The sequence below is a fragment of the Falco rusticolus genome, chromosome 6 (assembly GCF_015220075.1).
Source record: "Falco rusticolus isolate bFalRus1 chromosome 6, bFalRus1.pri, whole genome shotgun sequence".
Lineage (NCBI taxonomy): Eukaryota > Metazoa > Chordata > Aves > Falconiformes > Falconidae > Falco > Falco rusticolus.
The window spans coordinates 47,303,235-47,316,789 of record NC_051192.1 but is presented as its reverse complement, the minus strand read 5'-3'; the positions used below and the strand labels follow the sequence as shown (position 1 = coordinate 47,316,789).

General features: G+C 37.0%; 1 protein-coding gene across 1 annotated transcript in view; it reads left to right on the top strand.

The window, feature by feature from the left end:
* ADGB (androglobin) overlaps positions 1-12,413 on the top strand; it is a 118,218-nt gene extending 105,805 nt beyond the window's left edge. Inside the window, exons 30-35 of the mRNA XM_037393047.1 lie at positions 2,171-2,301; positions 3,937-4,092; positions 6,486-6,594; positions 8,671-8,773; positions 10,156-10,339; positions 11,962-12,413. Of these exons, the coding sequence (XP_037248944.1) occupies positions 2,171-2,301; positions 3,937-4,092; positions 6,486-6,594; positions 8,671-8,773; positions 10,156-10,339; positions 11,962-12,153 (875 nt within the window). The 3' untranslated portion in view covers positions 12,154-12,413. The remainder of the gene's footprint in view (positions 1-2,170; positions 2,302-3,936; positions 4,093-6,485; positions 6,595-8,670; positions 8,774-10,155; positions 10,340-11,961) is intronic.
* The last annotated feature ends 1,142 nt before the right edge of the window (positions 12,414-13,555 follow it).

The following is a 13,555-nucleotide window of genomic DNA, read 5'->3' as shown; positions in this document are numbered from 1 at the left end:
ATCCCAAAACCAGGGAGACTGCCTGCCCTGCTGAGGGAGGGAAGAGGGCTGGGGGAACCCGGGCAGCACTGCCATACCATGAGCTAAGCGAGCTCAACTGAATCCTGCCCTAAGCCTTCTTATCTGGAGTTAAAGCAAAATGCCTCACCTTGTTTCATACGCTTGTTTGTTATGTATTAACTTCTCAGTGTATGCAGTAAGTCCAGAGCATCAAAATGTTAAAATTCTGAGCTGTACAATATTTATAGAAGCCAGACAAAGCTGGTGGTATTTCATGACATAGAAGTCTTTGTCTGATATAATTTAGCTAAAGACACTGAGTGTCTCCTGAGTGTTTGTATAAACAATAAATAATTAATATTTAAAAATTAGTAATTCACTGAATAATGCATGTACACCAGCCTGATTCATGGTGCTAATATGTTATGATAATGTGAAATTAAATGGAAAGCCATTTAGGTAATGATATTATAACTTCAAATAATGTCATCACTATTTATTTTATATTTGCATTTCCTCTGGAGCTGTTTTAGTATCTTCAATATTTGTGGAGACCACTTTAATTTTTGCTTTCATTCTTTAATGTATACTTTGGTAGCATTGAATCAATTTAAGCTTAGCACTTTGGTGCTGTTGTCCATTCTTTAAGTAGCATGAGGACATAAGAATAATAAATAGAACTTAATCATAAACACATCTATAATGTATGATGTATTACACATATATATCTTATAATATGTATTTGTATGTGTGGTTAGAATCATAGAATCATTTAGGTTGGAAAAGATCTTTAAGATCTTTGAGTCCAACCGTTAACCCAGGACTCTCAAGTCCACCACTAAACCATGTCCCTATGCACCACATCTACACATCTTTCAAATGCCTCCAGGGATAGTGACTCAACCACTTCCCTGGGCAGCCTGTTCCAATGCTTGGCTATAAATATGTTTCTATATATTTAATATTTACAATTTTATATATCCATATATCCTCAACCATGACATTGCAGATCTGATCCAAAGCTCATTAATCATGCAGCACAGTGATTGTCATCAGTGGAAAGAAATTAGAAAAGAATAGCATTGAGTGAAAGGTATCTTATTATTATTGTCACATTATAAAACACTCATTTCCTCTTTTTTCGAAGATAAATCCTCTGTTTTATTGTACTGACTAAATCTAGGTTTTCAATAATTGTTTTTATGTTTTAAGTACAGAGAAACAGAGATTTCAGAGTCACATCTTTAATCTTTCTCATAGTGTTGTGGGTCCTTTCCAAGTTGTTTCAGTTGACATATTCCTTATGCTATTAATGCTATATGCTATTACAGGCTTTATTTATTAATTTATTCTAATGAGAATATGACATGCATGGTCTTCATAACAGCTCCTACCAACTAAGACAGTGCAGAATAAGTGTTGCAAATGTCAATTCTCAGTATCTTTAATTCAGACATATAGCGTATGTATGTGCTGATAAAATAACAAATCCAAAATGTTCTTAGGTAGTTCTGAATGATAATTTTTAATGATCTTAAATATGCAGCAAATATCAGATATTTTTATTTGCCTTAACTTCCTTGAATTTTTGATGGGGTGTATCTTCCCTTCTGCACTTTACACTTTCAGGCTTACAAGGATATGAGACACTGAGAACATTGGCTTCACCTGCTTTGAGCTTCTCACCTGCCTGGTGCATAACACTGACAGAGATTGTATGAGCCTATATAAGAGAAGTAAGACTCAGGCAGTGATTCTGTACCTTGCAGTCTTTGGACTGACCCATACACAAGGCAACAGTGCAGTGACTTGATGTGTAGGGACCATGGCAAACTCACAGTTAAGCCCAGGGTAGAGTGCTATTTAGGACAGATAAGCCTGTCCACCTTATAAATCTGTTTTTAAAAGTTGTTTTGTTGCCATATTCTTTCTTGGTCCACCAATAAATATTAGTGTAGTACTTGAAAGTGTCCACTAATTAACTGACTCTTCTTTGTGTCTCTGTATGGCTGTTTTGTGCTGTTATTCCACCTGGCTTTTATATGGGGAAATAAATTAATGGATGACAATGGTATCCTCTAATTCATCACACATCATAACTACATCTGAATAGCATATGGGGAAAAGCATACGGAGCATAGCTTTCCTCTAATGCCCAATTATTTTGAAGGAAAAAAGTCTGCAAGTATTCCTAAACCAACCAGAAAATCAAAAGATAAAGCATCTGAGAAGACAGAAAAAGAGAGGTCCAGTAAAGAAAGAGGATCATTTCTACATCTTGCATCTCCACCTGAATCTCAGGTGAGAACAAAGCCAAAAATTGGGTTTGTTTCAGGTCTGCAGATCAGTATTAATAGCTCTTTTACTGTATCCTTTGCATTTCTCTATGGCCTGCTTTGCCACCTTCTTAGCTTTACACTGAGAGAGACTGAATGACACATGTAAAAGACAGGCATCCTGTATTTAGAGATGCAATGTGCTCCTTTCGTGTTTATCTGTAAAGCAACTACTGTATTAAACCTTCTGTCTCTGCTGAAGGTTTAATAAACTCCATGAATTTGCCATATTCACATCCCATTATTCCCTCATGGTAGTGGTTTTCATGAGTTCCCAGGGACATGCAATAGGTCTTTCTGCAGCAGTCAGTTCCTGTCTCATATGTCACAGTTGTCATTAACTTGCAGACGTACGATGGCAGAAAAACTGGTACCTGCTTGCAAATTCTTCTCATCTGTGGTGCGATAATCTGAGTGTTCTGTGGCTGACAGAAAGGCTACTGCCAGCCTGTATGCCTTAAAAGGAATAATTAACTCTATTGATTGTGAACAGATTAATGGAAGACAAAGAAGAAACTGGCAGCTCCTCATTTAATGGTATTACTTTTGCTGGGAATTTTGCTGCCTCATGGCAGGTAGTTCAAGGGGTGGGCATCTGCATAGAGTTTTTAATAAAGAAATCTCTACTGAATTGTTTTGTTGACTAAACCTGCTGCAGAGCAAACTTCCTTATGATTCGTATCCACACCTAATTATACAGAGTTCTGGAACAGTGCTTTAACCCTTCTTTCAGAGCAGTCTGAGTGGCTGCAGTTGAGATTATTGGCCATAGAAATGCAGTGAAGCTTCAGGCTGTGTCAGATTTCTGCCTTGAGCTCCAATGACTGGGTACGCTAGGCATGCTGAGGTGATGGTTCTTGGGAGTTCTTTGGTCTGCCACTAAAATAGATGCGAGTTTTGAGGTGGGACTGCTTGCAGATAAGATGCCCACCTTCAGTCTCAAATAAAAGCTGAACTCCTATCTCTACTTCTAAATCTTGTTCTTAAAGATTCTGTAGATAGTATGGTTTTCAGAAGTATATACAGCACAATGTCTCATTCATTGCTCAGACAGCAGAATAGTCTCATACATTTCAGGCACTAGTTGTACCCTACAGTTCTGGATAAGTATGTATAGAGTTTGGGAAGTAACTGGAAAAAACCTGATGCCTCATAAGACAGAGCAAGATGTATTTCTATACAAAAAGCCTAATTGAATACAATAAGACTTCTAGTAGAAAAGCTTGTGGAAGAAAGGAAGGGGAAGGAGGGAAAGAAAAGAAAAAAGCTTGGCAGGGAGGTAAGACAACTGCATGAAAAATCGCTACAAAATACTCTTGTTCAGACAGACTGTTCAGAAGAACTGGGAGTGTGGAGCATGCTGTATGGGAGTTGGCAGAAGCATGTAAAAATAAAAACTCAAAGAGCTTTAGATGTTGCAAAGTAATTTCCTTTCCTTTGGCAGCCACTGTTTGTGTAGTAATGCCATGTCAGTGTGTATGAATGTATAATGTGTATCAGTCGGGAAAATTATCAAGATACAGAAACATAACTTCATCCTAAATAGTGGTAGTAAATGTAGACCAGTGAATACATTGTCTTTATAATACTTCACTTTCAGCAAGCCGCTTCAAACAAACCATACTGGACTTTACGTCTAGTTAGTGAACAGAGGCAGGCAGATGTTCTGGAGGTGAAGAAAGACACCCAGCGAGCAGATGAGATCAAAGCTATGAAACAAGCATGGGAGTCTGCAGAGCCAGGAAGAGCTATCAAGGTAATACCGGAGCGCAATCTTTGCCGTAATGTTTCTTCACAAGTTCCAGGAGCTGCTGTTATGGTAGAGCAGTTGCCACAACAGGGACCTGACTTCACATGGTTGTCCTCACCACAATGTGGAAGACAGGAAATCTTAACACAGCTTCAAGAATCAAAAGTGATTATGCGCATGAATTCTGGACAGCATTCCAGATCATCAACTTTAGACTTCTCTAGATCACTGAGATTCTGCTTTACAAAACAAAGTTTCTCCTTAGCAAGCCCACTACCTCCACACAATTGCAGAACTGCTACTTGTGACAAGTTTAATGTTTAGCATGAACAGATTCTAGTGAGAAATAAACTGTTACAAACATGACAAAAAGATTTCTCTTGAAGAACTGGCACCTGGCCATATCATCACTCAAATTGTCCCCTGCAGCCAGGATCCCCTAATTCCTTCTGGGTTGCAGGTTACCCACGAGCCTGTACCTACTGTGCTGTATGAATTCACTGTTCTGGAGAAGCAACTAATTCAGATATCAGCTGCAGCTGGGCTCTTTTGACATGACGTATGCTTAAGATGGAAAAATAATACAGGTTCTTTCTAGCAAAGCAAAAAGTTACACTGCTGATTGAGAATTGGAAGCATCGTTACCAAAAAAAGGAAAATAAAAGAACAAAATGCAGTCTTTAAACTTGCCTGTACAGTCAGTCCCAGTCACCACCACCACCACCACTGGCCATTGAGAGAAACCCAAGCTCAGAAGCATTTTGCCTTTTTTGTAGTACCTTTCAGAAATGAACCTCAGACATGGCTCTTCCCAGTTACACTTTCAGATCTTCTCAGTTCTCTTCAGTGTATCCAAACCCCAAATTTTTTCCTGACACTACTTTATTAAATTCTGATTTAAGAAGAGATACATTACTCTGCAGCTTTAATTGGCTGTGCTGAGACTGAAAGTGCAAGTACAGCCTCCTAAAGATGAGCTGGAAATGCATCCCCTTTGATGTGTAGAGTCTCTTTAGCATGCTGGTTCTATCACTGTTGCCTTTTTCCATCAGAAAATCAACTAAATTACAACTAAAGGTTTCCATTTTAAAAGCCCTTTAGGTCTGTGACATTTTCCTAAAACAGCTATCGTTAAGCAAATTGCAGCAACTGCATGTGATATGCTAAAAAAAGAAGGTCTAAATTGGGGTTCTGCTATGCAGACTAAGGAATTTTCCTTTCTCCTTTCTTCCTGGTCACCCTGCCCCAATGCCTGCCTGTTCCAGGGGTCACATGCCCTTTGACTCTAGGAATTAGGTGCCTGGCTCCAGCCTGAACTTTGGCTTTGTTCATTCTGGCAATGAGCCCTTAAGAGAAAGCCCAGTGAGCCAAAGTCACCTTCTGAAAGGACAGGCAGAAGTGGTGATGCCAGGTTTTGTCATCAAAGGTAATTGCACTTGAAAGTGTTTGCACCCATAGCTCCCCTTTCTCAGAAGGAAATTTAAATCACCATGCTATAGAAGCTCCTAGGAGGAAGCAGTATTTCCCTAAGGAGGTGCAGTAGCTGTACGTATTCTGACCATACATTCAGCTATGAGGGAACCTTGCTTTTCAGGTTTTCGGTTGTTTGTTTCTATTTTCAAATCCAAAGATAATTTTATACTGCCCAGAGATAAGTGATTTTCCAGCGTTTCATTGCATGATGATCTTTAGTGTGACATCTTGGGACTGATTCAATGGGAAGGAACCCTAGCATCTTTTCTGATTCCAGCCCCAGGCAGAGTTACACACTGCACTCTGGCATTAGGTTTGTTATTGACAGCACTGTTTTCTCATCTGGGATATGTACTAAATATAGCCAGTATGCATCGAGCGGAGTGAAACCATTCAAAGTGTACTGCCTACATTTTATTTTAGTGAACGACCATCTCAAAAAGGTTTACTTAGGGGTTCTTACTCATATACTCAAGACACACTTGATAGAAATTAAAGATTAACTGTAAGTACTGATGCTAATTTAGTTCTCCTCTACACAGCACATTAAAACTAAACAAATAATGGTTCCAAAATATTCCTAGAAAAATTGGATGTTTAACGTTGATATTATTTCAGAAAAAAAATATCTGTTGGAGAGCTGGCTTGAATATGACTCTGACATGAAATGTGGTCCTTTTGTGTTTATCTTTTTTTCTCCCCAATGTCTCACTAATGGTATTCCTTTTGTTAGAGGTGCAGTTTCATAGATCAAACCAGGGAAATACACTCACCAGTAATATAAAATAACATCGTCTCTCACATGCACTGGATTTGAAGATTTACTGTCTTATTGACTACTTATAGATTCCTACTTTTAAAAATTCTTTGGCATTTAAAGTATACAGTAGAAGTTTTCTTACCTGGATTAAAACTTTGATCTCTAGGCTTTTCAGGAACGCATGCGGTTTATTAATAAGTATGCTGACAGATACTCAGAGGAGCCCGTAGCTGGGACTGAGACTGCCACTTTAACACCTACTTCAGGAGAAAGAGGTAAGGGCGTAACTTTGTCAAGCGTGTCTTTGCTTCATCATCAGCATCTTAGAAAAGACTTCTGCATTAAATACTAGTAGTAAATGGATAGAGCAGCCCTGATAAAGGTGCCCAAATGCACCAAAAGGTGTCGTGCTTGGTCTCTATCTGCTCTAGTTTTAGTTGTTGCATTGCTCTGTTTTCAGACACAGATACAGCCTCGTGGCTCTTGGAGGCTGCCAAGTTACCCTTAAGCAAACTGCAGGCAGTCCTTCTGTAGTAGAATTCTAACCCTGAATTAACCTGAATTTTTTGGAAGTTCAGTGGAAAATAGTCCCTCTACTCCAAGTTAGTTACCAGAGGTCATTAGTGTTGAAATTTTTAAAAATTGTTTAGCAGCTGAAATAACATGTAAGACAGACAGTAATACTTCTAATACACATTTTCTTTATGTTAATGTTCATGGAAACTGTTCGTGGACAGTGCTCTGGAAGTAAGCTGTCAAAAACTGCATACTGAGTAGCATCAGCTTCCTGGCAGCTTCCATAAGTATTGTCTAATTTTATTTAGGGTTACAACTTCTATGTATTCTTCATTTGTATTCCCTGGCAATTACTGGACTCCTGAAAATTTGAACTGAGTGCAAGGATGTAAGGCTGTTTGTTGGGTTTTTTCTTCTGCAAATACTGCTGAGACCAGGCCATCACAGAAAGGGAAGTAAAATACCCATCTGATTGTGACAACATCTGGTCATGGCTCATCTGCATGGAAGTAGAATCTGTGATCAGTACATAACTTGTTAAGATTAGTATTTTTCCAGTCAGGTGAGTAATCCTCCCAGGAATGTTTCAGAACTTAAAGCAGAAGTAGTCCTCACCTTATGCTTTAGACAAAGACGTCATTAGTTATTTCTTGCATTCCAAAGGAACTTGAAAAAATATTATTTTCTCTAAGTTACTGGCTTGGGATTTCAAAAGTAATGGTTGTCTGCCAAGAGCTTTGTTCTAAACTAAGCATTTGGAGTCTAATACAAAGTCTCATGAAGTACAGAGGTGACACCCTAATGACTTTAAGTTGTTATGGTTCAGTTCCATAGACTGCAGCAATAGGCAATAATGTGCTTGACCATTTCTGTAACGTTCAGTATCTTAATGAGAATTTTTATGTTCTGGAGAAAACTTTCCTGATGGGCAGTGTCTAAGGCACTTCCAAAATCCATGACACCCTTCTAGACCAACAGAGAAGGCTGGTATATTTGTCTATGTATAGACAGAAAATATAGAGACAGTACATTTTTTTTAATGCTCAGAAAACTACTATTTCCAGTGAGAAAATTCAAGTAACATTTTTTAAATGTTTTAATTGATTGGTACTATAAGTAGAGTAATAAGAGAGGATTTATGGAAACAAACTACCCCAGTCAATGTTAAATCTCATAAAATTTTACAGGGATTTTTAGCCCATCCAGGTGAACCAAAAGAAGGAAGCATTGGAATAATCACAAGGCAGCTCAGCATAGTGGCGTGCTTAATATCAGATACATCATTATATTGAATGGTACATTAAAGCATAATATGGTTACTATACATGTGATTAAAAAAATTCAAGACTTCTGAATGAGAATTTTAAGTTGTCATGGGACCTTTCTTCTACAGACCAGTACTTCCCAAAGTAAATCTTTGCCCAAAAGTGCACATCATTAATTTTTTTTTAACTACAGCCAGGACTGAACAATCATATTTTGGTAGATTTATTTTTAATAAAAGAATGTGATTCCTTGCTGCTTAGAGGTTGTTCTTATATTCTTTAGGCAATTTAAATTGAACATTCTTGCTTAGATTTACAAACCTTCTTGAGTATTGTGGATTTAGCTAAAATACATATATTAATTTCAGTCTAGCATGCGTGGGTTTTTGCAGCATTTTTGATTCTATCATGAGTGTTGGAAATAAAAAGGCAGAAATATTATATCCTTTCCAACCCATACTCTCACTTAATAATGTACTCTGCTAAGCCAAAAGAAGAAAAAACTATGCAAGAATTTAGATGGAACCTCCTAACAAAACTGCATAACTGGTTTAATTTGTTCTGTTGTAGATTCTTTTACCGCAGGAAAGAAAGCATCACAAGAAGCTACTGACTCAAGCTTACAAAAGCAGCAAAAAAAATGGGAGCCTATAGACCTTAGTCCTTATATGAGGTAAACAGCAGGAAAACTTAAGTCCCAGTGAAACACCAAAATGAACAACTAGCTAAGGATTTTCATATACAGAAATCAGTAAATGCAATATAATTTTTATGCATTTGTATCCTATCTGTAATTGGATGCAGTATAGTAGGTGTGAATTTAGGCTTTATCCTTCACATGCCACTGAAGTAAGCTACTATTCTGTCACATGCTTGTTAGAAGTTGCCGTGAAAATCCTCAGCCATGTTTTACCTGTCCTTTATGTTGTGTACACAAAATCACTGAGTAGTGAACGCAAAAGTGTAGAGGTAGATCAAGATACAGTTTTCAGCTTTGATTTTCCTGGTATGGATGTTTTTTAAAATCTGTGTTTTCCTACATTCAGTTATAATTTACGTCCTTTCCTAATCATAACATATCAAAGATGCCGAGTCACTGCACTGCAAGTAATGAGTATGTGATGTAAAAACTTGAAGAAAATGCATGTGCAGGCAAAGATGACCATTTCAGTGGTCATCTTGAAAGAAGCACATATCAAGTTTGTCAGGATGTGATGCTAGATTCAAATAATATATTTTAAAAATGCAGTTCAGTTCATAATAATAGTTATTAGCTGAAATAATTATATTATTTCTTTATTCAAAAGAACTATATTCTTTATTACATGTGCTAATATGAACTTACCTAGCTAATATACATGCATCTGCATGTTTGCTGTGCTGCAGCTAGAACCCAGTTCGTGCTTAAATCCATTTGTATTCAATGTGGCATTTATACAGCAAATTGATTTTCAGTAAGACCTTAGAACATGCTGAAAAAAAATCCTCAAATTTAATTTTATATTGAAAAGGAAACTGGTGTTATATTGAAGTGAATAACATTAAAACAATAGAAAATATGGAAAAATATCTTCCACAGGCATTTCATTTGCCTCCAACTCATTGACTTATACACTAGTCATTTAAGTCAAATTATAAAAATATATTATACACTTGGTTTCCATTATGCCAACAGGAAAAAAAAAAACCCAACAAACCAAAAAACCCAACATTTGTCCCAATGCTGAATTAAAATACCAAAAACTTCTGGAAATACTTCTTGCAAATTAAAAATAAGTGTCACATCTATGAGTTTTTCATATGTTCAAAGATAGGCATGATTTTACAAATATTTTTTTAAATAGACATTCAAGTATGAGAAGACCTGGCCTTAGGAATGTACTTACTTATTGGTGATATATATAAGCAGAGGAAAAGTGACTCCTTAACCTTATCTAAACATACAATGGTGACATTGAAGTATATATGCCAAATGTATGACTATAAGTGTAACGTAAAATATACATCCCCAAAGTTATATTTGAAATGAGAAAAATATCTTTGTATTTCCTTCAGAAAAACCATGCCTGAGTCTGTGCTAAGAAATGAGTCTATCATTCAACAGCAAGAGATACGTAAAGCAGAAAAAATCAATCATTTTAGGGAACTTCGAGAGTTGGCTTTCAAACAAAGAGAAAAAGAACAAAATGCCAGAGCTTTATTGAAGCAAGATATACTTGAAATGTATGAGAATCTGCAGGTAAGTTTTCAAGATTACTTTCTGGTAACTATTACTGTGATATGCGCTACTAGTATGAATATCTTGATCAACCATTCTCAAGACTTTTGTATTCACTATCAATAATTAGAAACAGTGAAAAAGCTTGAAATTTCTTTTGGGCAAAGGTTAAAACTAAAGGTTCTAGGAAAAGAAAATAGTACTGTAGAACATCCTTAATATGATGGTCTTAGTCTTTTCTTGACCTAGCTCTTTGCAAAAAACTTTTAAGAATATTACCATAAAGGATAGTTATAAGTGAGAATAAATTAAGCATTTGACATATATGATCAGATGCATATTAGATAAAGCATCTCTGGTTTGGGGTTTTTTTTGGTTATAAATTGTACAGGTACATGGCTTTTTGGAAAGTAATAAAGAACAAGATAATTTACATAGGAGGGCAAGTTGCTCCTAATGTGCCTTACTGCAAAGGTAGAGAAGGTTTTCCTGGAATATACATGACACCAGCAAACAAAAAATTGGTATTATTAATCCATTAAAAAATCATGTCTATAAATCATAGATTTGGTAGCATTAGTGTAGGATCCATTGTTAGGATTAACTCAGCATTGCACATAAAATTGGTATAAATATCTTCACAAAATTGGCTTAACCCTTGAGTGTCAACAGGAACAACAAAATGCTTTGTTACACAGCAGTGATAAAATAGCCCCAAGCAATCAGCTGGCAACTATTCAGAGCTCTTAAAACTGGTTAAGAGACAGTATACATAATTTTACATCAAACCAACCTATTTACAGAAATCACTTGAAAACATCTTCTTAACTTTCCAGACAGCCAATTTATATTACTTAACTACAAGTCTACAGGGTGCTATAGCTCTCTACCAGTGACTGATTGATCCTAACAAGAATGCATGTCCAGGTGTCCAACCAGATGTTGCTAGGATTTTGGATGCCTAACATACCATACATTAGAAGGGCAAATTTTTATTAAGATCCTCAGGTCTTTCTAGAAAGAATGTCCATTAAAGTGTTTCACAGTGTGAATATAAAATGAGAGTTACTTGTGAACACGCATACTGTGCTGGTTAGCACTTTTACAGTTTTTTCATCTGCTGACCACAGAGGACCGTGTAAAGGTATCCCCATTTTCCAGGATGGAAATGTAAAAGAAAAAGTTTTCAGAAGTGTCCAAGTCCAGTTTGCCCTAAGTCTTGTTGAAGGTCTTGTGTGATTTAGGCTCCTTTAGTCTCTTAAAAGATTAAAGCTCCTAAGGCATTTTGAATTTCTGAAAACTAGATTTCAAGAGACCTGTTTAAGACAAAAAAGCAAGCCAGGAACTGAAGAGGGACTAGACCCAGATGGGTAACTAGCCTGTTGCCTATCCTCCTTTCACTCAATTAGCTTATTATGCCAGCAATTTAAAAAGGACTTTCGTTAACTTTCTCTCCTTCTTTATGGTGAAGAGACTGACATATAGCTGTGTCACTGTGACAAATAAATAAAAATACCTGTAAAAAGAAAAGGAGAGATGTCCTCCCTGTACTTACAGAGTGACAAAGTAAAACATAACAGGAAGGGTGCAGTTGCTTGTGATGAAATCAAGGTTCATGTGTTGGGGGGTTTGGTTTTGGCTAGGCGTCCTTAGATGAAACACGAGGCAGAATTCACAGCATTCGGGAAGCATACAGAAGGAAGCTGCTAGAGGCTGAGCGCAGAAAACAAGAAGAGTCGGAAGCTCATGAACCAGTGCTGCAAGCAAAGCAAGAGAAGAAAAGCCTAGATGCACACGAAAAAAGACCCAGAAAAGGTTTAGGGAAAAAAAAGTAATTGCTAGCACTTACTGAGTTGTACTTAACAGTTTGGGAAAGAAAGTTTATATGCAAAGATGGCAAAGAACGTTTGTTATTTTCCAGTATTTTGTGTCAGCTCTCTCACATTTTATCTCTTTGCCTGATGCTAGTGAAAAAACTGATCTAGTATTCTTCTTTATTTAAAAAGTATTTGGTATTTTGATTCTCACTCTATAAAGGTACTCACTACTATTAAAGCTTGTATGTTTTACTGGAATAAAATTTTGCAATAAAAATCCATATTCCGTTCAGATTCTTCTCCCAAACTGACAGTGTCTTTTGCCCTTTTTTTCGAATCAAAACAGATCTAGTCAAGAGTGAATCGGAGTTGAAACAGTGAATGTTATCTACCAGTTCTGAAGTCATTTAACTTGGCAGAAACATGAGCTCCTTAAGTGGATGATGATTTATGGAGCTTATAATAATTAGATAGTGGTATACAACACTTTTCATATGCAGGCATTGGAAGGCTTCCCAAAGACTGGTTCAGCAGGCACTCACAAGCTTTCTGTGTACTGTAATATTTTTCCCTTTCATCATTCTCTTGCTTTTGAAACTTAAAGTAACTCTCTGTAGTGGCGAACTCATGGTCTACCCTTCCAAGGCTTGTTGACTACTCCTTAAAACCCAATTATTGTTATTTTTCCTTAAGCTATGTTTTGCCCATGGTGGCTCTGCTCAAAGTGATTACAATAGATCCTTGGTTCCTAGACCTTCAGCTGGAATTTAAAAATGTTTCTTAAAGGCAGAACCAGTGTGGGAATGAAGTGACAATCACAGGCTTTCTAGATAAAGGGTGAAACATTTCCTCTAAGCTCTTGCTTCCATTAGCATAGAATTCCTATATTTTTTTTGTATTGTCATCAAACACAAAAAACTATGTGCATTCATACTCATTAGCTAGCACTCTGTACTTGGAGACAATGGTCAAAGTGTTTACAATGGTGAAAAACTCTCTCTAGACCAGACAGAGCTGTTTTAAATGGCTTAGAAGAGTTTTCTGTGTATCTAGTCACAAGCAGAACCTTGGGAAGTTTGACTTTGTATATATTGTATACATACAACATGTCCAGGGTGTCCAAAAGCATTTCATCTTCTAGGCAACATAAGAAACTATGAGACTTACCTATTTAATGCAAATCACAAGAAATTTTATCCTTTGCATTCTGGCTGCTGGTACCGGCTAGCCTTTGCATTTGAAACTAGCCTTTCCTCTGCATCTCCATGATGTATCAGATGTTCAGCTTCTGCTGGTTTTGCTCACTTCTGTTTTATCAGTACCTCTCTGCCTGGCGTGAACTTGACTCACTCCTCTATCCATTCTGTGATGTCTGTTCTTTGTAAATCGTCACACCTACACACCTGCTGTGATGTCTCTG